This window comes from Eptatretus burgeri, chromosome 5 (genome assembly GCF_056783735.1).
Source record: "Eptatretus burgeri isolate ZD-2024b chromosome 5, Ebu_testis_v1, whole genome shotgun sequence".
NCBI lineage: Eukaryota > Metazoa > Chordata > Myxini > Myxiniformes > Myxinidae > Eptatretus > Eptatretus burgeri.
This window is the reverse complement of record NC_140965.1, coordinates 85,992,894-86,016,888: the sequence shown is the minus strand read 5'-3', so window position 1 is coordinate 86,016,888 and position 23,995 is coordinate 85,992,894. Positions and strand designations below refer to the sequence as shown.

General features: G+C 43.4%; 1 protein-coding gene across 1 annotated transcript in view; it reads left to right on the top strand.

The window, feature by feature from the left end:
* The window catches only part of LOC147026885 (uncharacterized), a 207,558-nt gene that overhangs the window by 61,308 nt on the left and 122,255 nt on the right, over positions 1-23,995 (top strand). The window contains exons 14-18 of the mRNA XM_085883592.1: positions 5,329-5,400; positions 5,713-5,868; positions 6,965-7,608; positions 15,869-15,991; positions 22,309-22,388. Coding sequence (XP_085739718.1) covers positions 5,329-5,400; positions 5,713-5,868; positions 6,965-7,608; positions 15,869-15,991; positions 22,309-22,388 — 1,075 coding nt within the window. The remainder of the gene's footprint in view (positions 1-5,328; positions 5,401-5,712; positions 5,869-6,964; positions 7,609-15,868; positions 15,992-22,308; positions 22,389-23,995) is intronic.

Sequence of the window (23,995 nt, the reverse complement as noted above, 5' to 3'; positions counted from 1 at the left end):
AATGTTTCATGCAATCTATGAATGGCATGTTAGTGTAGTGCAAGCCTGTAATTCTTACCTTTCTTGGCGATTTTCCCACCGGATGTAGGGAGAGCTTCCGGTTTCTTGTTGGTTGGTGTGAGTGGACTTTCGCCATTTTGCCTTTGCTTGCTGAACGAGACTTTCGCTATTTGTGCCGTTACATCAATAAACCATTGTGCAGAAAGGAACTTCGGTGTCTCGTCTCATCCAAACCGTTTGATCACGGTATTTTCCTGGATCCGCTGTTCATCGTTTTCCTCCGTACTAGCAGCCTTACCGTAGGATTCCAGAACCTACCTTTCAGTAATGTCTCCCCCCACTCCCTCTGTTACTTTCAGTCTTTCTTCCTTCCTTCACACTATCGTTCTGTTCAATTCCTCTGTTACTTTCAATCATTCCTCATTTTCCCCATCAGTCCATTACCCCCCTCCTCTGCTCATTTCAACAGTCCCTCCTTCACCCCATCGGTCTTGCCTTTGGCTACTTGGCCGTTTGGTTGTCCCTCGGTCCAGCAGAATTCCTCTCCGTGTTCCCTCTATTCACACATTGCTTTATTGGGCACGTTTGACACATCTGTGTCCGTTAACCCATCGGGTACGGACATGTGTGTTCATGATGCTTGTTGCTCGTGCCCTGCGAGGTGCGGTACAGTGCAGAACTTATGAGTGGGTGTTTTTTGCATGCACGGGGGGGGGGGGGGTTCGGGTGTGTAAAGGTTAGGGCTGGGGACTTTGTTGAAAGTTCCATCAGAATGGCGTGGTAATTTCCACAAGTGACGTTATGGACCCGCCCCCATCGGCAGTGGCCCAATGAGAGATAGAGAGAGAGAGAGAGAGAGAGAGAGAGAGAGAGAGAGAGAGAGAGAGAGAGAGAGAGAGAGAGAGAGTGGTAGAGAGGGAGAGAGAGAAAGAGAGAAAGAGAGGGTAGAGAGAGAGGGTAGAGCGAGATAGAGAGACAGAGACAGAGACAGACGATGAAAAAAGAGAGAAAGGTGAGGGGTGGAGGAGGGGTTAGTAAAGAGAATGAAATGTTATGCGAAATGACCGAACACACAAACACACACACACAAAAAACTCATGTCAGAACAGCTGAGCACACAATGACACCACAAAGTTTGTAAAGTAATCCACTGGCACATCTGCAAAAACATTGATATCCCAGTTCCAGAAAATTTGTGGGAATATGAACCAAAAGTAATCACTGAAAACATGGGGGTATCTACCGCTCACGTATGACCTAATGATCCCATCAACTGTGAACATCGAAAACAAAGCATTGTGACCAGATATAATACTTCGATACAAATAAGAGAAGAAAGCATTGCTGATTGAGGTGTTAATACAAGTGATTTTTGGACTAAACGATGCAGAAACCAAGAAAATGACCAAACACCAAGACCTCAAAAATCAAGTGAAAAGATCCTGGAAGCTGAAGAATCCCAAAGTTGTACCAGTGATAGCTGGATCGACAGGAATGATAACAATAACCAGACAACCACTGTTTGACATGAATGACCCACAAAATATATAACGTCGAAGAAAGTAAATACCTATGGATTTTATTTTTAATACCGTGAACAAACCTTGGTACATCACGGGTGATGAAGGTTGTGGTGAAATTTCATCGAAAATGTGTGTGGCTTCAGAAAAGAAAGCAAATACATATTTTGGGGGGAACCCCCCCCCATAGAACCCCTTTGACCCCAATTTTTTAATGTTGTGAACAAACTTTGGTACATCATGAGTGGAGAGGATGGTGGTCAAGTTTAATCGGATTTTTACGTGTAGTTTTGGAGAAGAAAGCATATACATATTTTGGTGGGCAACCCCCCTTAAATCCCCTTCAAGCACAATTTTGCTAATATCATCAACAAACTTTGGTTTGTTGGTGATGATGATGATGATGATGGTTGAAGTGAAGTTTCTTTGGAATTGTGTGCATCGTTTCTGAGAAGAAAGCAAATACCTTTTTGGGGGGACAACCTACTCCCCTCCCTAACCCCCCCCTCTGTCGACCCCTTCAGACCCTGTTTTTTTTATGCCATCACGGGTGATGAAGGTTGTGGTCAAATTTCATTGAAATCATATGTGTAGTTTCTGAGAAGAAGTTTCAAGTATTTGTGGATGGACCGACAACGCGCCATCCCGTAAGCTCCCTGGAACTACTTTACAGGTGAGCTAAAGCCATCCCTGGGAATATTATAACAAACGAACTACAGTTGGAAGCTGTCCGAGGTTCAGCGACGACCCTAAAGAGAGTCCTCGGCACAAAACTTTGAGAACAGAAAACTTCACAGCTTGGTCCATGAATCGTGATCAACTATCGAAATGAAGGTGGATACTTTGAGCCTGCCCTGGGAGGACAACATTCCACATTCTGAAACCCACATATGTACATACCAATCAACACACACACACACACACACACACACACACACACACACACACACACGGTCTCTGTTTCACCTCCTGATGAACCCCACCGACATGTGAAGATAGCAGTCACAACAGCAACTTGCACGCACACACACACAGACCTGGGGCGGGAAGATGTGACACCGTCCATCCGAGAGACAACACAAACGGTGATGAATAACCCAGCCTGTGAAACGCCAGGAGGACAGTTTAGAGTTGGGTTTGGATTCAAATCCAGGCGACACAGAGTGGGCATGCATACCTCTCGGCTTTCCTGCCGTCATGTGGCAATTCGTTACTTCAGAAATGAATTTTTTTTCTCTCATTGTGATCCTATAATTTATTTTGCCTTCCTACCTCCAGTGTAGAACCACGGTATTGCAATTGAAAGTTGAACAATGCACCAAGTGTCTTCACTACACAATCCATGTATTTATCTATGCCGAAGTGACGGGTCGTATAATGGAAGAACAAAAACGAGAAACGTTGTGGAAAATATAATTTCACATTTTCAGTGAGGCAGCCACCACCTGTTGCGTTGCATAACAACACGTGGTTAACTCAGGTGAGTAGCCCTTAACTTTGTTCAAGTCGATCTATATACAGTATTCAGTGACAGTGTGAATATTGTAGAGTGCTGGCTTAAGCACTCCAACGAAACAATTTATCAGGAACTGCTCCCTCAGCATGCAATTGGCAATCACCGAACCGTCATATTAAACATCCACCTCCCGGAGAAACCCAAAATGTCACATATGTCAGAATTGGACAAATGAACACTTTTCTAGGAGTCGTAACCGCTTGTAATTCGATTCCGGAACTTATATTTTGCAATTCTTCTTCGTTTAAAAGATACTCATGGTGATCGCATGTGCGGAAATGAAATCAAGCAACGAACGCTGACGTTTCTGGGTATTTATAAGCATTGCAATGTACACAGCAATTTGTAGCTATGATGAACAGGCAATCGATAATATGAGTGAGGAAAGTGAAAATATATATATATATATATATATATATATATATATATATATATATATATATATATATATATATATATATATATATATATATATATATATATATATATATATATATATATACATACATATATATATATATATATATATATATATATATATATATATATATATATATATATATCGTTAAGAAATCGTTACAGCCTGTTCCAAGTCAAGGTGCGCTTGAGCAGGCCAAAAAACATGGCGATTGGCAGGTTGTTACCTAGGATATGCCGGAAACCCAGTGAGGTGATCTAGGATACGCCTCAAGACCCCAGAGAGTGGAGTGGCCGAGGATCACCTGATGAAGGATATCATTAAATAAGGCCGTTAGTTATCTTCAAAATGGGTGTTTTAATGAACCCAAACGCCCAATTTTCACTCTTGCCCTTCCTTGGAGTTTTCTTAGTATACATGCAAAGTTTCAGGCTGCGATATTTTATGGTTTTGGAGTTGTGGAGGACACACACACACACACTTATTGTATAGATATATACAGTACGTACATACAACTGAATCGAACCCCTCAACTTGACGAGGCAGCAGGGCACAGATCAAGTTCCATCAACAGCGCCTGTTGCACAACCTGCCAGCAACAAGTTTCGCCTGCCAGACGATCACATTGTCTCTGCCCTGATGATCATCAATCAGGAGGTTTGCGACCAGGAATATTAAATTCAACCAAAGAAGCACACCAACATCATGTACATTATACCAACACGTCACCTCCAAGCTATGAGGCATCCATATATTACTCAAGCCATTGCAGACTAAGATGTAGCAAGCGCTTTGATGGGACTCGATTTGTGCTCTGCTGACTCATCAAGTTAGGGGTTTCCATTCAGCCTAATATAGTCACGAATAAATGATCGGCAGTATGTTGCCCTGATGAGCCCACAACAAGGCTGAAATGTAGATTGAGATCTCTGCTTTTGTCTATTCATGAGCAAAGGCTTTAAATTTCAGTCTGCAAAGGCTTCAGCACCATACGGATGCCTCCTAGTTCGGAGATGATGTGTTGGTATAATTTATGTACATGACATCAGCGTTGTCATAGGGTGTGTGCCTCTTTGATGGAATATATATATATATTCATACACACACACACACACACACACACACACACACACACACACACACACACACACACACACACACACACACACACACACACACCTACATTTATACGTGTGTGTGTGTGTGTGTATCCCCCATAACCATGAAACCGAGCAGCCTGAAACTTTGCACGCACACGAAGGGAACTCCAAGGTGCATGAGTAAAAATTGGGTGTTTGGCTTAATTTCAACACCCATTTTGAAGATAATGGTCTTATTTAATTATCATTTATCAAGGCTCATCCTTGTTGAGCTCGCTGTCCCTCGCTGGGGCCTGCTCAACAATGCCTGAATTTGGAACAGGTTTCTTAATGAGAAAGTTTTTTTTTTCCCCACTTTCCTCACTCGTATCATCGAATGCCTGATCATCATTCCTATGAATTGCTGGATACAATGCAATGCTTATAAATGGTTGGAGATGCCAGCATTCGTGGCTTTATTTCATTTCCGCAGAGAAAAGGTAACAACTGTGTCCTTCGTGAAGAGTCGGCAACCTATCGCTGCCTTCCTGGCCAAATTCCATATTTCTGCTGTAACCCACAGGGGGCACTGCATCAGTGGCATTGCCCTTTGCCCCCAGTCAGGATGATGTAATTATCAGTCAAGTGCTGCATACAAAAGAAAAAGCAGAGGAAGAAGAGTATAAAAAAAACTCCTTTATGAGCCACAGTTATTGTTCAGAAAAAGAAAAAGCAAGTAGTAAGGAGTTTTGATCAACTCTTTAATTGATCAACCATGTCTTGTTCTGTCCTCAGTGCTCATCCAGGCTTTCAATATGGTTTTCTTTGCTGGAGTACTCCACACCATACTTCCAAATATCAAAGCAGGTACAGCAGCCAATGGTCCCTTCACTATTATTTCTCTCTTAACTGGTCCTCAACCGTGTTTCCTCACTAGTGTGTGTTTTAATGACAAAGACTTTGTTGTGGATCCATTGTATTGAGGAAACTTCAAAATGGATACTGTATCACCAAATTATTCCTTCCATCTTCAAAATTGTTCATCACTCTCTTTGATGCTTCATTGTCAGTCGGCCATGTTTATGTTTGAGCCATTTCACAGTTATTAAGCCACTAACTGTACCAACTGACATTTGATTGTCTTTGTTGTTCTCCTTCTCTTGATGTACCTCCTTGCAGAAATAACATGTCAAAATGAGGCCGTCAATGCAGATAAGGAGCGTTTGTCACGAATGAAGAAGTTTGTGGAAAAACTGTCTCCACACTTATTGCAGCAACCAAGCCTTACCCTCACAACTAGCCATGAAGATGGCAGACAAGAGCAACCATTGAATGGTAAGTTTTTAAGGGGACTTAAAAATACTTCAAAACTAGAAATTGACTGTTTGAATCACCATAATAAGTTACAGATGAAAGTTATGCCAAGACAAGTCCAGTCAGAATCTTACTATAAATGGTGTGTGTGTGTGTGTGTGTGTGTGTGTGTGTGTGTGTGTGTGTGTGTGTGTGTGTGTGTGTGTGTGTGTGTGTGTGTGTGTGTGTGTGTGTGTGTCTTAATTACGTAGTCTATTATTTATGTACTATTGGAATGTATCTTTTGACCCTTTGGACTGCTGAGACCCATATGACCCAAAAGACCCTGAGGGCGCAAAAGTTCCAGAGGACTCAAAAGACTGAAGACCCAGCAGAACCTTCAAGACTATATTATAAATGGATGAGGTGTGCGTGCGTGCATGCGTGTGCACAAGGAATGTTTTTTTCTAGAGTTCTACTGGAGCGTTCTGATGTAAATGTGATACACCAAAATTATCATCATGAACTCCTGAGTTGATTAGCCTAATTAACTGTAAAAAAAAAAATCCGTTCGAATTCCCATGTTTTAAATGCATGCCATGCTAAGGTATACAAAGCAGCTTAATATGTCCTCCTATCAAGGATGGCAATCTGATTACAAAAACAATGATAACATTGTAACAAAGCTTATATTAATTAATACTAATAATATTTACAACAACAAAAATAGTACAATCATTTGGTAATAATAATAACGAACATATAATCGCCACGCTGGCCCCAACCACATCTGGGCTTGGTGAAAGACAAGCTGATACTCAAGCAGTACAGCAGGTGGGTGTGCAACAAGGCTGTGAAGACCAATGACACTTTGGTCCATTAGACCAACAGGTGCACTCGTACACAAAAATAAAATAATAATAGCCCAGTGTGTGGTGCTCAAGTGCAATTATTATAATTTGTACATTGTACAAGATGTACATGCATCACAGAAGGTAACTATTGTCCTGTAAGTGGAAACGTGAGAATACATTGAGAAGAAACATTTTCTGCAGAAAGTAACTATTTAGCCATTGGTCAACAGAAGATGTGTTGATATAATGGTGGCTTGATTGTTTGTTCATTTGCACTTTCACAGATCTGACGTCTGCTGACATGCATTCTGGCACGATGAGACATTTAGACATCGAAAATCATGAGGCTACCATGCTTCTTCAAGGTCATTGGCTCGACGATAACCACATTCAGAAGGCGCACAAGCTGATCAGAAAAGCAAACCCTCATATAAAGGGCCTGAACCCCCCAAGTTTATTTATTTGTGGGCAGATGGATGCTGTTGTTGGAAATTTTATCCAGATCTTGCACACTAATGGGAACCACTGGGTGACCGTCACAAACATTGGCTGTAATAATGGTGAAGTTAATATATATGATAGCCTGCATCGACACGTAGGCAAAGATATTAGAGACTGTATTTCTCGCATGCTACACACTCCCTCGAAAGATCTGAGCATTGTAATGCCAGAAATGGGCAAACAGGGAAACTCGGTAGACTGTGGGGTCATGGCCATTGCTGCAGCATTTGAATTGGTCGGTCAGAGACGGAAGTTCAATTTTGACACAAAGGAATGTCGCAGACATGTCTTTAGGTGTTTTGAGGAAAATACCTTGAGTCCTTTTCCATTGTCAAACAATTACAAAATGCTCATTGAGGCAAGAGATCCACCGTGGTCTCCAATCTTAAGCAGAAAATCGATTCGAGTTTTACCAGAAAGTCACAAATGAAAACAATGTTGCAAAGGCAATTTAGGTCTCCATCTCTGTTGCAGAAAATCTTCTATAAACACCTCCGAAAGAAAGGGAACATGATGTATTGAGAAATGAGAAGGTGTTTGAATGAACGAAATTTGGAAAGTTTTTGATTGCTATTCTAAAACCATCGTGAATGGCTCCATTGAAATTATTAATAGATCTTGGCCATTGCTTCAGCAGTTGAATTGCTTGGTCAGAGACGGAATTTCAATTTTGTTACAAAGGAAAGTTGCAGAAATCGATTTAGGCATTTCATAATAATAATACCTTGATTCGCCTTACATTGTCGAAAGTTTACAAAATGCTCTTCAGACAAGCATTCCACCATTGAATCCACTCTAATAAGAAAAATTATTTGTGTTTCAATGCAAAATTCTGAAATGCAAGCACATTTAAGGTACAAATTGTAATAAGTACTGTACCACTCTTCTCTTTTTTGAAATGAATTGAAAGAGAAGACTTTGCCTCAGGTGACATTTTGTTCATGGATTAGGTCTATGTTCCAGCTTTTGCACATGGCAGGCAACCTGGGTGTTCATGCTGCCACATGCCTGAGCTGGAACATACACGGATTACAAGGAAATTATGCGCAGGAGGAGGCCATTCGGCCCATCATGCCTGCGTCATACCAATACCAGATTTAATAAATCCATCAATTCCCCTTCCCTTTCTGTACAGCCTTTTGGCTGCTGGTTGCATCATTGGTTAGGGGCGCAGATATGCCGCTGATGCAGTGCCCCTATTACCAGCACACTGGTACTTATTTCACCCACTCGGAAAGATGACAGGCTGAGTCAACCCCCTGGTGTTAATTCAGTGGAAAAGGGGATTGAACTCAGGACCCTAGGATCCCAAGCCACCACCCTAACCGCTAAGCCAACACCAGGATCTATAGGTATGATAAAGTTTGTGGATCATGTCATCTAAAGGCTAAGTGTGCTTTATTTTGTTGGATGCAAAGTCGAGGCTCATGGAAGTCAAGAGCTAGAACACTGAATTTATCAGGACGCAACAGAACAAAACGAACAGTGGAGAGGGGATGGGGGCTTGACAGGGGTATAAAAGATCATGGCTTTGGATTGGAGATGATCGGAGATGGTGGTTACAAGCTTTATTGAAGACCTGAATGGAGGGATGAGGTTGAAGAGACTATGAGAGTTGGTTCCACAGGTGGGTAAAAAAGAGTAACGAATGATTGGAGATGAGCAATGATTCTGTATATTTTTTGGAGTTTCACCAGAAGGGGGTTGATGCATGCACCCTGCAGAAACCTGGGGGGGGGGGTGGGGGGGTCTCAAAGTATGGAAATAGCAGAGGATACAAGAACAGAAAGGAGGTGATAGAAGACAGAGACCACTGACCTGTCTGCAGTGGGAAAGTGATGCACCTATAAAATCAGCTTCATTGTGGGAGATTCCAATGATATTGAAGGCATCAAGCTAAACAAAGGTGTGAAGCAGGGGCATCAGCCCAGAGGGGAGAGCAGCACTCCATCAAGCTGTGGATGAGTGCCTTGTAGGTGGATCGGCATTCACAAGTGTGCCAAGAAAGGACTTTGTACAACAGAGGATGCCCAGTGGGGGTCTGGCTTTGGAGGCCAACTTTGAATGAGTGAGAGCGAGCGTGTTCTCAGGATTGAAAGACATATTCCAAGTGTTTGACCAGCTTGTGATTTTTGTCAAGATCTGAAGAGAGAGAAGAGGCTGCAGCCTGCCTGTCAGAAGGATGAGGGGTATCATGGCAGATGAGACTCATCAGCATAGAAATAACGGGGATTTTCCAGATGGTCAGAGAGATCATTAATTAAGATTAGGAATAGGACTGTGCCAAGAACACTACCTTGGGGCACTCCAACTTTAACAGGGAGGGTCGATTAAAGGATTAGGGTGAGATCCGCACGTTGGCTACGAGAATAGAGCAAGTCAGTAAGCGAAGTGTGGAGTTAGCCTTAGATAGGCAGACAGTTTGGAAAGCAAGGCATGATGCTAGACTGTATCAAAAACTCGAGATATGTCCAGGGAGTGCCTCCATCCAGTGTCTCCTGATCTCCTGGCTGACTGAGTGTCTCCATATATTGTTGGGAGAGTAGAAACAGCATGTCCAAGGTTGAGTGGCCTGGGTTGAATCCGAATTGGTGATCTGAGATGAAGCCGTCGAAGAAAAGGAAGGATTCCATATCAACTGCCATGATGGATTCCATGACCTTGCTGATGATTGGAAGCAAGCTGATAGGTCTGTAGTTAAGGGGATTGGTTTTTGCACCTTTTTAATGTAATGCTGTGATGTTGGCTGATTTCTAAGCAGATGGAAGATGACCTAGGGTAAATGATAGGATGGAAAAAGGCAAAGAGAGGATGAGCACCAGCATCAGAGAAGGCTTTTCGGACACGTGAGCGAATGCCGTCCAGTCCAGTTGCACAATTGGAGTCGACGGTTGCCAAAAATCTCTCCACCTCCTCAGGTGCAAAAGATACATAGTCCAGGCCAGTAAGGTATGACTGGGAATGGTGGGTACAGAGAGTGAGGAGTTGGGGACACAATATTTGGAAGCAAACACAGAATTGAGGCATTCGGACGTCTCACGAACGGAGTCTGCTGTGGTGCCATTTGAAGTAGGGGAAGGGATTGAGGGGGAACATATTCCAGAGACAGACTAAACAAGGCACTGCCATGTTTCAGAGGAGGGAGACGAGTTTAAAAGTTCAATCTTGGGGTTAGACAGATGTTTTCTGGCTCTCTTGAGAGTAGACACACACTTCTTGCATGGTTTGTGCAATGATCTGAGATTACCTTCAGTTGGGTTTGTTTTCCAGAAAAAGAAGGCACGTTGTTTCAGAGCAACACCCTCACCACAGTTATTTCAAAATCTGTATAAGTATGACTTATTACAAGTTGTTGGTTGGCTGTTTTATTTCTTATGAATAATACCAAACACCTTAACCCTAGTCCTACCAACAGGGGTCCTTTTGGACCCCAGGCATACACTATGATGTGTTATTTCTGAATGTAACAATGTATTTCATGTTTTATTCGTTTTTTACCTGTATCTTCCGGCAATAAATATATATGATGTTAAAAGATCCCACCTTGCTGTACAGAGTTACAAGCAAATCCTTTCTGGGGTCCAAAGAGACCCCAGTTGTTTTCACTCAATTTTTTGCACACATGATTACTTCACATGACACAGTGCCTTCAGAAAGTATTCACACCCCTTGATTTTTGTCCTTTTCCACATTTTGTTGCGTTTCAGCCTGAATTTAAAATGGAATGAGCTTTAATTTTTTTGTCACTGATCTACACAAAATACCCCATAATGACAAAGTGAAAACATGTTTTCAGAAATTTTTACACATTAATTAAAACTGAAAAGCTGAAATGTCTTGCGTAAATAAGTATTCAGCCCCCTGAATCAATACTTTGAAGAAGCACCTTTAGCAGTAATTATAGCTTCTAGTCTTCTTGGGTATGTCTATCATCTTTTTATATCTTGATTTGGGGATTTTCTCCTATTCTTCCTTGCAGATTTGCTCAAGCTCTGTCAAGTTGGATGGGGAGCATTGGTGAACAGCAAACTTCAAGTCTTTCCATAGATTCTCAATGGGATTCAAGTCTGGGCTTTAGTTGAGCCATTCAAGGACTTTCATGTTCTTGTTCTGAAGCCATTCCAGTGTTGCTTTGGCTGTATGCTTGGGGTCATTGTCCTGTTGGAACGTAAATCGTCGCCACAGTCTAAGGCCTTTTTCACTCTGAAGCAGGTTCTCCTCAAGGATTTGCCTGCATTTGGCTCCATTCATTGTTCCTTCTATCCTTACAAGTCTCGCAGTCTCTGCCACTGAAAAGCATACCCACAGCATGATGCTGCCACCACCATTCTTCATGGTAGCGATGGTGTTAGATGTGTGCTGAGCTGTGCTCGGTTTCCGCCAGACGTAACGCTTTGCATTCAGGCCAAATAGTTTTGTGTTTGTCTCATCAGTCCACAGAAGCTTTTGCCTCATGTTCTGAGTCTTTCACCTGCCTTTTTGCAAACTTCAGGCATGCTGTCATGTGCCTTTTTCTCAGGAGTGGCTTCTGGCTGGCCACCCTCCCATAAAGCCTAGATTTGTGAAGTGCTGCAGAAACTGTTGTCCTTCCAGCAGGTTCTCCCATCTCAGCCAAGGAACTCTGTAGTTCTGTCAAAGTGGGGTGGTCATTGGGTTCTTGCTCACCTCCCTGACCAAGGTCCTTCTTGCCCAGTTGCTCAGTTTGGTCAGACAGACAGCTCTAGGAAGAGTCTGGGGAGTTCCATATTCTTTCTATTTCCTAATGATGGATCTCACTGTGCTCTTGGGAACTTTCAACACTCAAGAAATTGTTTTACACCCTTCCCCAGATCTATTCCTCTTCACAATTATATCTCAGAGTTCTGCAGACAGTTCCTTGGACTTCATTATTGCTTATTTCTTTAAAAGATTTCTAAAAAAAAAAAAAAAGACTTCTTAAAAAGATGAAATATTTACTTATTGACGCAAAACATTTCAATTTTTAATTTTTAAATAATTTGTAAAAAATTCTGAAAACATGTTTTCACTTTGTCATTGTGGGGTATTATGTGTAGATTGGTGATAAAAAATTTTTTTATTTGATCCATTTTCAATTCAGGCTGCAACATAAAGTGCGACAAAAGTCGAGGGGTGTGAATACTTTCCGAAGGCACTGCATTTGTATCAAGAAAGTCCTCCAATTAAAAAATAAAATAAAATAAAAATTTATGCTTTTGTTTGTTAACTTTATCACTAAAAATCATCCAATAAAAATAATGTTTCCTAATTGATGTGAAACAACAGCAGATTGAATGAAATTTAGTGATTCTGAGTTGGAATAATAAAAGGACCCAGTTGGTTGGTTAATTTTCGATTTTTAATTTATTTTTATTTTCCTTATATTTGTTGACTTTATCAATAAATCACCATGTTTTGTCATTGATGTGAAACTTTGGGAGATTTAGTGAAATTGAGTATTTTTTGAGTTGGGGTCTAAAAAGATCCCAGTTGGTATAGATTAGGTAGTAAAATATACGTTGGTTTCACTTGTGTTAAAATAGTCAAATGTGAAAAGATAGCATATTTATATGATTCTAAGGTGCTCCCAAATGTAAGACCGATGTCAATTTTTCTTTCAAAAAAGTAAATAACACTTTTTGAATGTCAGACGCATCTTTATTTAAGGTTCACATAATCTACCATTCTCTAAGGCAGTAAAACAAAATCTTTCTACTGTACTGTAATTGGACTTCCTTCGATCAATGAGATCGCCGCACACATGTATTGCCAGTTTTTAACACGAGATGTTGCACAATTTCCTGCTTCTTCGGCTAAAGCAATCGCTTTCAATTTCAATACTGTAGAATAATGCACTTGTCATACTGATTTCCCCAAAAACTTGCACTACATAGCAGAGCGTAACTATAAAGAGCAATTAGAGATTGCAGACCCTCACCAGAACTTGGTTTGTGTAGTTTTGTGAGGTGTATTTTGTGTGGCGTTTGTGTACTGATGTGTTACGTAATTAAAAGACATAATTAGAACTGCCACTATAAAACTGCTGGCAATGATGACCGGGTACCAAGACGTCCCGCTTTGATGCAACCCCGCTTTGATTGTTCACTTGAAGTTTTTCATTAATATTCAATTGCATTTAGAATGGGATTAAAATCAATTCAATTCAAATCAAATGGAAGACCAAATAGGTACAGTCCTGCATTGGAATCATCATAAGGACCCCGAACAAGCAAAAAGCAAAGATGAAGTCATCAGGAGGAACCTGGATAGGATTCCCATTTCAGCTGCTACTTCTCCACCCTCAAACCCATCCAGGCACAGCCAAGAGAACCTTTTTCAAAAAATAAAAATAAAAAAATTTCAAAAAGAACACAGATCAAAAATAAATAAAAATAATTCTGGCTGCCAGATCATGTGTCCGATCAAGTTGAAATTTAAAACATATATTTTACATCACTACTAGATCATAATTGTGACGTTTCATGTTGATTTTTTTCTCTTTGCAATCAACATGGTGATCTCATAGGAAGCCCCAACAACCTTTGAAGTCTGTTGCCGAAATGCTGCACTGCTGTCCATCTTAGCTTGCTTCAAGGACTGCCTTTTTGTTTCAAAGAATGCCTTGGGTTTGGCAGCTAGAGCAAGATGCATTGTCTTCAAGTGGCGTTCCAAGTGTGTGGGCCGCATGCCATCATTGCTCAGAGTCTTGCAGCATATTACGCACTGGGGTACCTCTGTGTCACCCTTTTGGAGGGACACAAATCTAAATCGAATATATTCGTCAAGATACTTCCGCTTTTTACACTCATTGCAAATGATTTAGTTTGAAATGGGTATTGCAAATCTGTGAAAATATTTTTTTAATATTAAAATAAAATATAAATTTTATTATTAAATTTAAATGTTAAATTTTAAAATTAATTTTAATACAGAAAATGGTCGGCCTAGTCGTGAATAGAAAACGAAAATTAGTAAAGGTGATACTTTTGTTTTTTTTAATGTTCATTACGATATTATGCAAACACTTAAGAGAATTCCAAAAATAGAGAAATTCCTACTATTTTCAACGGGCTCGCGCCCCCTCTGGAAATTACTCACACCCCCCAGGTTAAGAGCCAATGGTGTACAGGTATGTTCAGATGAGCCAGTTATTCTGATATCAAAATGGGTGTGCAATGGATTAACTCTCAATCTTTAATGATCAATTCTGTATTTTTTCCAGTTAATGGTTTTCAATTGTCTGAAGAATGACACAAATGTATTGAGCTTTTGTGCATAATCTTATTTTATTTTCCTGTTGTTTGTACTTTTTGTTAAAATAAATGACTTTTTTTGTGTGCTTTTCATTTTTTTTTTTTTTTTAAACCTTTACCTTCATTGTGAAAGTTGTCCTCTGATTTAGTTTTATATTGTGATGGCAGCATGGACAGATAACTCCGAACCCGGCGTGTCTATAAAAAGACCACGGATGCCATTGGCAACACACTTCTAGCCGGATCTTCACCCCCAAGGTCGGTTTACCGTACCTGGGAGATGAATGAAACAAATGGGGAACCGTGCCGGCTACTATGTGGAGGCTACATAATTGGCTGAGCGAACCAACGCTACAGGCTGCACTTTCTGGGCTACCTTTATAATTATGTACTCGGACCAATGGTCCCGGTAGCGCTATCCCAGATCAATCCTGCGCAAGACAAGTCAAAACGCAGAATAAAAACCTCCATACATTTTATTATAACAAAAGCAATAGTGTGTGAAATGATGGGAGGAATAATGGTTGGGAAAATTCAAATGGAAAATTGGCTGGAACATTCAAAGGGGGGCAACGCAAGGCATATTCAAATATTTACAGCAAGTATACATTCCCTCTTGTCCCCTCCGTGGACATTCCTGCCATCGGATGCCTTAGAACAATGACAGCACCATTTACACTAATGCATCCAGACACCTGAAGGAAGGACAGACAGTTTGGGAAAAGGGGTAAAGATAGTGTGAGAGAGAAGTATGGGGTCTGCTGTGTGCCCTGGTGCACCTTCAGCAGCCTTGGAAGAGGCGACTGGTCTGCTCGATGGTTCAGGCTCACCTCCTTTTGCAGTCCCTTCCTCTCTCCTGCAGCAGCACGCAGTCATATGGGGAGGCTGTGGGAGGTCCATGAGCACCAACGTGATGACATGCGTAGTTCTTGAAATTCTCGTTCCGTCTTGCGAGAGTAGGCAGCATCTCCGAGGCAGTGTGGCAATGAATGTTGTGCAGAGGAGGTGCGCTGGGTCCATAAGTGTATCGGTATATGTAAAAGCTGCAAAAAGTATGGAAGAAAGGCAAAGAAAGAGAGAAAAGTGAAGAAGAAAAGCATTGCGGTGTGTGTGGAAATGAAGCGAGTGGAGAAGTGTAATGTGTCGAGGAAAGTTACGAGGGGCAAATGTGAACGAAAGAAGGAGTGGCGAGAAGGGCAAGAGGGCTCCGTGTATGTTGATGGAATCGAGCAAACTGTGCCGACGAAGTGCATTTTCAGACAAACAGACCCCCCCTCCCCCCCAAGCAAAAGGTGCAAAACAAGATGAAAAAGACTAACTGTGCATTTCACTTTTTATTCGCTCTCTTTCCCCTCCCCCACACTTGAGCTGGCATAGGGCGTTCCCAACAATGGGCGGACCGTGTAGGTTTTTTCACTCCTGCTGTGGTCACACCAGATTGACCGAGACATGTTGCAGCGGTGTAACGAGGAGGGTTTAGCTATTGCAGCGGCCTTGGCTCTGTATTTGGTGTGCCGCGTTTGCTCCTTTGTGGAAGAGAGGCACTTTGAGATCGAAAAAGTATGTGGTGGTACATTCGTTGATAGAGAGGGTGAAAGAACATGAACTTATGTTAACTCACACTGCAACATATTGTCACGGGTCTGGCCGGTTTCGTTTACTCCTCCGACCCAATTGTGGTGGATGGGCGGTTAACACTGACTAGTCCTGGATCGCCAAGCGGTTTTCCTTAGGAGGTGGACACGTGATCCACAGAGATGATGGCGCATGAGGGAAGGGCATTGGCAACACTGACGGAGTGACGGAAGCACAGCACAAGAATATACTCGAATCCATAACAGATACACAGACACAGCAGTTTAAAATAAACAGGGATTTAATGAAAATAGATGAAATATTTACAAGGATAATAATTCAAAAAGTAATAATACATGAAGTAAATTAAAGTCTAAAGTCGAGGCACCTCTCCACACAGACAAGGGGAAAACAAAATAAAATAAAATCCTTCCTTTATTCTGGCACTTAGCTTTGTCCAGAGATGGTCTCCATTGAACGTAGGATCAAGCCACTTCATCCTGCATGGGAAGATGCACCTCACAATGGTGCAGAGCCGCTTTCTGGGTGATAAACATCCGTGAGGTAATTTGTGAGATGGTATTCAACATCAGGACTCACCAACCGCCGTGTGGCTTCTTCGTCGATCGCGCTTGCCGACGCTCTCTGCAGAATGGTGCCACTCCCTTCGGTGATATACACGAAGCTTTGAGGTCGGTCTCTCACCACCCTGCCAAGAGTCAATGGCCAGTATCTTGCCCAGGATACGGACAAACTTACAGCACGATAAGAGAATCACGCAGCCATTTTGGCATGCCGAGAGGAGAGAAAGGCGAGGTCCTCCATCCCAGCCATGTTCCTCTCACAACTCCTGTTTGCTCCTCGAACCTCACCCTTCTTCAACCTCCAAACATGGCTTATTGGCATGAAAACCGGGAAGGTGGGGCCTCTGCCTATTCGGCAGGTTTGGTTTGCTTGTGGTTATAGTTGTTGTAAAAACGCAATTATTCATGGCAAAACGTAGGAGAAGATCACAGAGGGCAATTACATACTGGGGAAAATTGGTCTTCATCCATATCTAATTAACACAGCACCACCCCCCCCCCCCCCCTTGTGGTGACACCTAACACTTAAGCTCACAGTTTCCCGACTTAACCTACATCGAGATGTCTCCTACATGTCCACAGACCAAGCAACTCTATACAATCCTAACTTCGCTATGAAATTCCTCCATCTACCACCACAACTGAAACAATATATTTATCCCCATGTTTACCATTTAACGAAATTGCTAAACAGGATACAAAGATACAACTGACTAACTTTACGCAAATGTGCTTTTACTCGCTAGAGAGGTGCATGATGTCCTCTTCGGACACCATGCACCTCTCTGGAGATGTGCTTTCTACTGAGTGCCATTCTAGTTTTTTTTTTTCAAGTGATTCTTCACCATTGAGAGATAGGCGGAGAGCGGAGGAGCTCTTTGTGAGCCAACGGCCATCCATATCTAGCGCCCAACTGTGTCTGCGGACGTCCTCCTGCAGTTGGGTTACTTCTTATTAGGAGGTTGGTGACAGGATTTGCACTCCGGCCACCGTAAAACCCTTCATTCCGCAAAATGCAAAAACGCAAAAAAATCTGAAAACCCACTCCGTGGGAGTACCTCCTGTGCAGCTTCCCTTCGCAGGGCAGCTCACCGGATGACGAGATTGGGGCAAAGCCTTTGGGACCCCCAATCTTTGATCGGCGGGAAACCACGGGGTAACATCCCTGGGTCAGATTGCGGGAGAGTGTGTCGGAGTGGTGCTGAGGTGTCGTCCACCAGACGGCGGTCTCCTTGGGTTAACCTGAGGCGGTCCCTCCGGGTGGGTGCCTGGAATGTCCTATCCCTAAGAGAGGATGATCACCTGTCTCTGTTATCATCTGAGCTCAAGCGTTTGGACATCGGGATTGCAGCTCTCTCTGAGGTTCGGAGACCGGATTGTGGCGAGATAATGGTGGGCGGTTACACCTACTATTGGTCTGGTCGCTCTGATGGTTACCATACCCAAGGAGTTGCTGTAGCTGTGTCCAATAAGCTGACACCAATGATAATTGAGGTAACACCGGTCAACGAGCGTATTATGAGATTAAGGATTCGTCACTCCTTAGGTGTCATTTCCCTGGTCTCTGTTTATGCTCCGACTGAGGCGAGTGATCTCACCGTGAAGGATGCATTCTACGCCACACTCGAGTCTGTGGTTGATCAGTGCCCCAGACAAGATACACTTCTAGTCTTGGGGGATTTCAATGCATCGACTGGAACTGATAAGGATGGTTATGAGGTGTGTGTTGGTCCCCATGGGTCAGGAACTATGAACCAGAATAGCACTAAGTTCCTTGACTTTGCAAGAAGTCATGGACTTAGGGTGGCTGGTTCATGGTTTCAGCACCCACAAGCTCATCGCTGGACTTGGTATTCCAACGCTGGCGGTATGGCAAAGGAGATTGACCATGTCCTCATTGACGGTCGTTGGAGGATGATCCAGAACTGCAGGGTCTACCGGAGTGCTCAGTTCCTCAATACTGACCACAGGCTTGTTGTAGCAACTCTAATGCTGCACCTTAAATCCTGGAGAATGGTACCATCCCAGCCTAGGCTGGATGTTGCCAAGCTCAGGGATGAGAGAGTAGCTGAGGAGTTTGCGAACAGGCTGAGTGGACACTTGGGGGGTCTGGGTACTTTGGGGGGTCCTGAAGAGTTGTGGAGCGCCTTCAAGACCACCGTCCTTGATGTTGCCGGTGGATGTCTTGGAACTCACCGCAGGGCAAAGAAGAATTTTGTCTCTCGAGGGACACTGGATACCATTGATCAGAGTCGCAGGGCCAGGCTGAATGGCAGAGCTGAGCTGTTCAGGGAGCTGAGGCGTAAAACTGTACGTGCACTGAGGGTGGACAAGGAGGCCTATGTGCGAGGAATCTGTGAGGGGGTAGAGCATTACCTGTGGACAGGTGATTCTCGTCCCGCTTACAGGGGAATTCGCACATTACGTTCATCCAAGCCCATCCCTCGGAGCACTGCAGTTCGAGCAGAGAGTGGTAGGCTCTTGACAGAGGAGTCTGAAGTGAAGGCCCGCTGGGCCGGTTACTTTGAGCGGTTGTACCAGGCTGATCCACCAGCTGTCGAGTTGGATGTCAAGGGTGTTACAATCCCTGTTGCTGACCCTCGAATCAACTGTGGTCCACCTACGCTTGTGGAAACACGGGCTGCGGTGAACCAGTTGAAACGGGGCAAAGCTCCAGGGATCTGTGGCATCCATGCCGAACTTCTCAAGATCTGTGGCATCCATGGAAATGCTGCACTCGTGTCGTTGCATGCAGTTTTGTGCTCTGCCTGGAACACAGGCATCATCCCAACTGACTGGAAGAGGGGCCTTGTTGTCCCTCTCTGGAAAGGGAAGGGTGATCGCCAAGACTGCAACAACTACCGAGGGGTGACGCTGCTCTCAGTGCCGGGCAAGGTCTTTGCTCGGATAATTCTCGATAGGGTTCGCCACCATCTGCTTGAGCACCAGCGTCCAGAGCAGTCAGGCTTTACACCAAAGAGGTCAACGATTGACCGTATCCTTGCACTTCGTGTCCTCACCGAACGCAGACGAGAGTTTCGGCAGGGGCTGCTTGCAGCCTATGTTGATCTCTGTAAAGCGTTCGATTCAGTGAATCGAGATGTCCTCTGGAGGATTCTTGGTCTTCGTGGGGTGCCACCAAAACTGATCGATCTGATGTCTGAACTCTACTCTGGTACTGAGAGTGCTGTGAAGTGTGGTGGTACCACCTCTGACTTATTTCCAGTTGTTACTGGAGTTCGTCAGGGATGTGTACTTGTCCCCACACTTTTCAGCACTTGTATGGACTGGATTTTAGGGAGGATGTCGGAGAGATCAAGTTGCGGTGCATCGTTTGGGAATGTCAAGATCTCGGACCTTGATTTTGCAGACGATGCAGTCATCTTTGCGGAGACTTTAGACATCCTTTTGGGGGCCCTCGAGGTGCTGAATGAGGAGTCGGAGCCGCTGGGATTACGGGTTTCTTGGGTCAAAACTAAGATCCAGGCTTTCGGTGACATCTTGGATGCTGCTGTCCTGTCTGTGTCTGTTTGTGGTGAGGATGTTGAGGTCGTGGAGAGATTCACTTACCTTGGCAGTGATATTCATGTCTCTGCTGGCTGCGAGTCAGAGGTCAATAGACGTCTGGGTCGGGCCTGAGGAGTCATGGATTCACTGGATCATGGGGTGTGGCGCTGCCGGTACCTGTGCGGGAGGACGAAAGTCCGAGTCTTCAGGTCCTTGATACTTCCAGTCTTGCTCTATGGGTGCGAGACTTGGACTCTGACCAAGGATCTGAGACGGAGACTTAATTCCTTTGGTACCAGGTCTCTTCGGAGAATCCTTGGCTATCGCTGGTCGGATTTTGTATCCAACGAGCGGTTGCTGAGAGAGACTCGGATGAGATTTGTTACCTGCATAGTCCGTGAGCGTCAGTTGCGGCTGTATGGACATGTGGCTCGTTTTCCTGACGCTGATCCTGCTTACCAGATTCTCTCAGCGAGGGAGTCTCATGAGTGGAGGAGGCCAGTGGGCCGACCACGTGCCTCATGGTTGCAGCAGGTTGACCATCATCTCAAGGAGATGGGGATGGGCCTGGCATCTGCCTGGGGGGTGGCCAGACGGAGGCCCCTGGAGTACCGGCGGAAAGTGGACGCAGCGACGCGCTGTTCTGGCACATGCTCCCATACCTGACCTGACCTGACCACGCGGACAAAGCTACTGGGGAATTCACACCCTCAATGGACCTCGAGCGGAACGAGCCGTTACCGAGCCCGAACCGTGTGTCACCCAAGCGGAGATTACCAAGGCCCGTTGGACCAAATGAACAATTTACGGCCTCGCTATTTCTCAACACACACCGTGCCAAGCCAATGAAAGAAACACATAAACGAGCTGGAACATTTAACAAAAGGAATATTTATGTATAATGGGGCAGGGGAGCATGCAAGAAGGCAGAGTTAACCGAATGCTGAAGGAATAGCAATTTATGTACAATCACTTATGCAGTTTTACTTAATAGACTGGCGCCACAAACACACACACGTACACCCAAAAAGAAACGGACCCGTCAGGTCTTTATTGGAGGCCTCCAGCTCAAGGAAAGGTGAGCTGGAGGTCAGAGCCTATTCTCGGACCTCTCCGCCTCGTGCGGTCTTCGACGATCCGGAGTGGCAGGACTGTGTGTAACACCAATCATGCCAAAACTACCAGGTCAATTGCCACCAAACTTGGCACATGGACTAAGTTTGACCTCGTGGTGAACATGGGCTTTTTGGTTTCATCTGAAGTCGCGGGGTTCGGGAGGGAAGGTCGACCATGTATATGCAGAAAGCCCACGCTCAGGCAGTAACCATCTCCGATTTTGGAAATTCTTCCGAGAGAAAAAAAGTTGACGTCATAATATCGCCGCTAATGGAAATCGCCTATACCATTATCTCCGAAACTAGGCAAGCTTTTTGAATTTTGTTTGCGGGAATCAAGCCGGGCATAAGCACAGATAATTTATCGCAAACCTCATACATCACAATGACGTCATATTCGTTTTTATGACGTCATCATTAAGAGGACGAGGATCTTAGCTCATTTGAGCTTGTTAGTTCAGTGTTTGTATCCCACTGGTTGTCCGGATCCGGATCTTCACCAAAATCAAATCACTTCGTCCTTGTCACACATCCAACCTGTCCTGGAAGTTTCGTCCGAATCGAAGAATTGTTTTAATATATAGTTAGTGATAGTTTAAAGTAACGCAGAGTATTTTGTATTGAAAACAAGTAAATTTATGGATTTATTATACAACCGAGACGTTGATTATGGCATGGTTATTAAGAGTCGTTATAATGATTGGGATCTTTTCTGGCTTGTCTTATTTTATGCGGTGTATAACTCAACTACAGCTGTTCAATAACTCTCTTTTTCGTAATAAAACGAGACTTTTAAATCATAATTTCTGCGTATATTGGCGTCATAAAAATAATAATAAAAAAGGTAAACTGGGACAGCCATCGCATGTTCATGTGTTTTTTAAAAACGAAACAACCAATCAAAAACAACACCGATTTATTCGTGTCCGGTCATATATTTCAATAAAATATCTGTTTTGGAAGTTTCGCGGATGGATAACTCTGAAGACGCTGGAATGCAATCAAAGTTATAAAAAGATGCACTTTCTGTGCCTTCTGCGTAAAAAAAATATTCAATGACAACAACAACAACAACAACAACAACAACAACACCTAGAAAAAAAAGGAGCCCGATTGGCGCGCGGTGCATGTTGGGTTCTCGTGCTCCTGGTCCCTGTGGTGCGAGGCGCTGGCGTGGTGAGTGGTTTTCGTGTTTTACGGATCTCTCGAAATGCTCATTCCTGAGGTGTTTGTGGTGAATGGAGGAAAACGCCACACGACGTTTTGTTAATAAATGTTTCAGCTTCTTCGTTAAATCTGCTGAGGTAAATGTTGTGACTTTATTGTTGGATGGTTTATACCTGTTGACAAGGACATGGTGTGGAGAATACTGGCTTCTTTGAGTGAGGAAAGCCCCGTGGGCTTATTTTTTCTCTTATAAATACACACATTTACCTGCTTATTGTTGCTGTGGTAAGCTGCCATTTTTCTTGACGATTTATTGATATTTTTTTCGACACTATTCAGGCTCAGGGAAGAGCGGAGATACCGGAGGATTTAAAAACAAGCTCAAATGAGCTAAGATCCTCGTCCTCCTCATGATGACGTCATAAAAACGAATATGACGTCATTGTGATGTATCAGGTTTGCCATAATTTATATATCTGTGCTAATGCCCGGCTTGATTCCCGCAAACAAATTTCAAACAGCTTGCCGAGTTTCGGAGATGATGGTATAGGCGATTTACATTAGCGGCGATATTATGACATCAACTTTTTTTATTTCTATGAAGAAGTTTTCCAAAATCGGAGATGGTTACTGCCTGCGCGTGGGCTTTCTGCATATACATGGCAAGTTTCACGAAGATCCGATGAAAACTCTGGGTTGTGAAACAAAAAATAGGACTAACGTCATAAAAATTGATATGACGTCATAGTGATGTATCATATGTGCGGTAATTCATCTCTGCTAATGCCCTGTTTGATTCCCGCAAACAGAATTCAAACAGCTTGCCTAGTTTCGGAGATAATGGTGTAGGCGATTTCCATTAGCGACGATATTATGACGTCAACTTTTTCCCCGGAACTATTTCCAAATTCGGAGATGGTTACTGCCTGCGCGTGGGCTTTCTGCATATACATGGCAAGTTTCACGAAGATCCGATGAAAACTCTGGGTTGTGAAACAAAAAATGTCAAAAAATAGGAATGACTTCATAAAAATTGATATGACGTCATAGTGATGTATCATATGTGCGGTAATTCATCTCTGCTAATGCCCTGTTCGATTCCCGCAAACAATTCAAAAAGCTTGCCTAGATTAGGAGATAATTTTTTAGGCAATTTCCATTAGTGGAGATATTTTGACGTCATAACTTTTTTTTCTAGGAGGAATTTTCAAAATCAGAGATGGTTACTGTCTGTGCAGGGTATTTTTACATGTATGTGCCAAGTTTTTAGGAAGTTTCGATGAAAACTGTAGGCTGTGAAACAAAAGTCCACAAGAAGAAGATGAACAACAACAACGTGAGTAAGACTTGGAGATCCTCCACGAGGATCTAAAAAGCGATCAACTCGCAGGGAGGTAACGGTGGACCCAACAAGCAAGACAATGAATTGATGAAACGCATAAACCTGTAAACAAGTCTCGTTAGCTCGGATTAATGAAGGGGAGTAAAAGGTCATGGGTCGGGATGGGGAGTATGGGGTTGTATGATCTGTAAAGTGGAAATATCCGATTGGAACCCAAACATTATCATATTATGCCTGGTGTTGGTGAAATGCTGAGGGTGGTGGGCTTGGGATC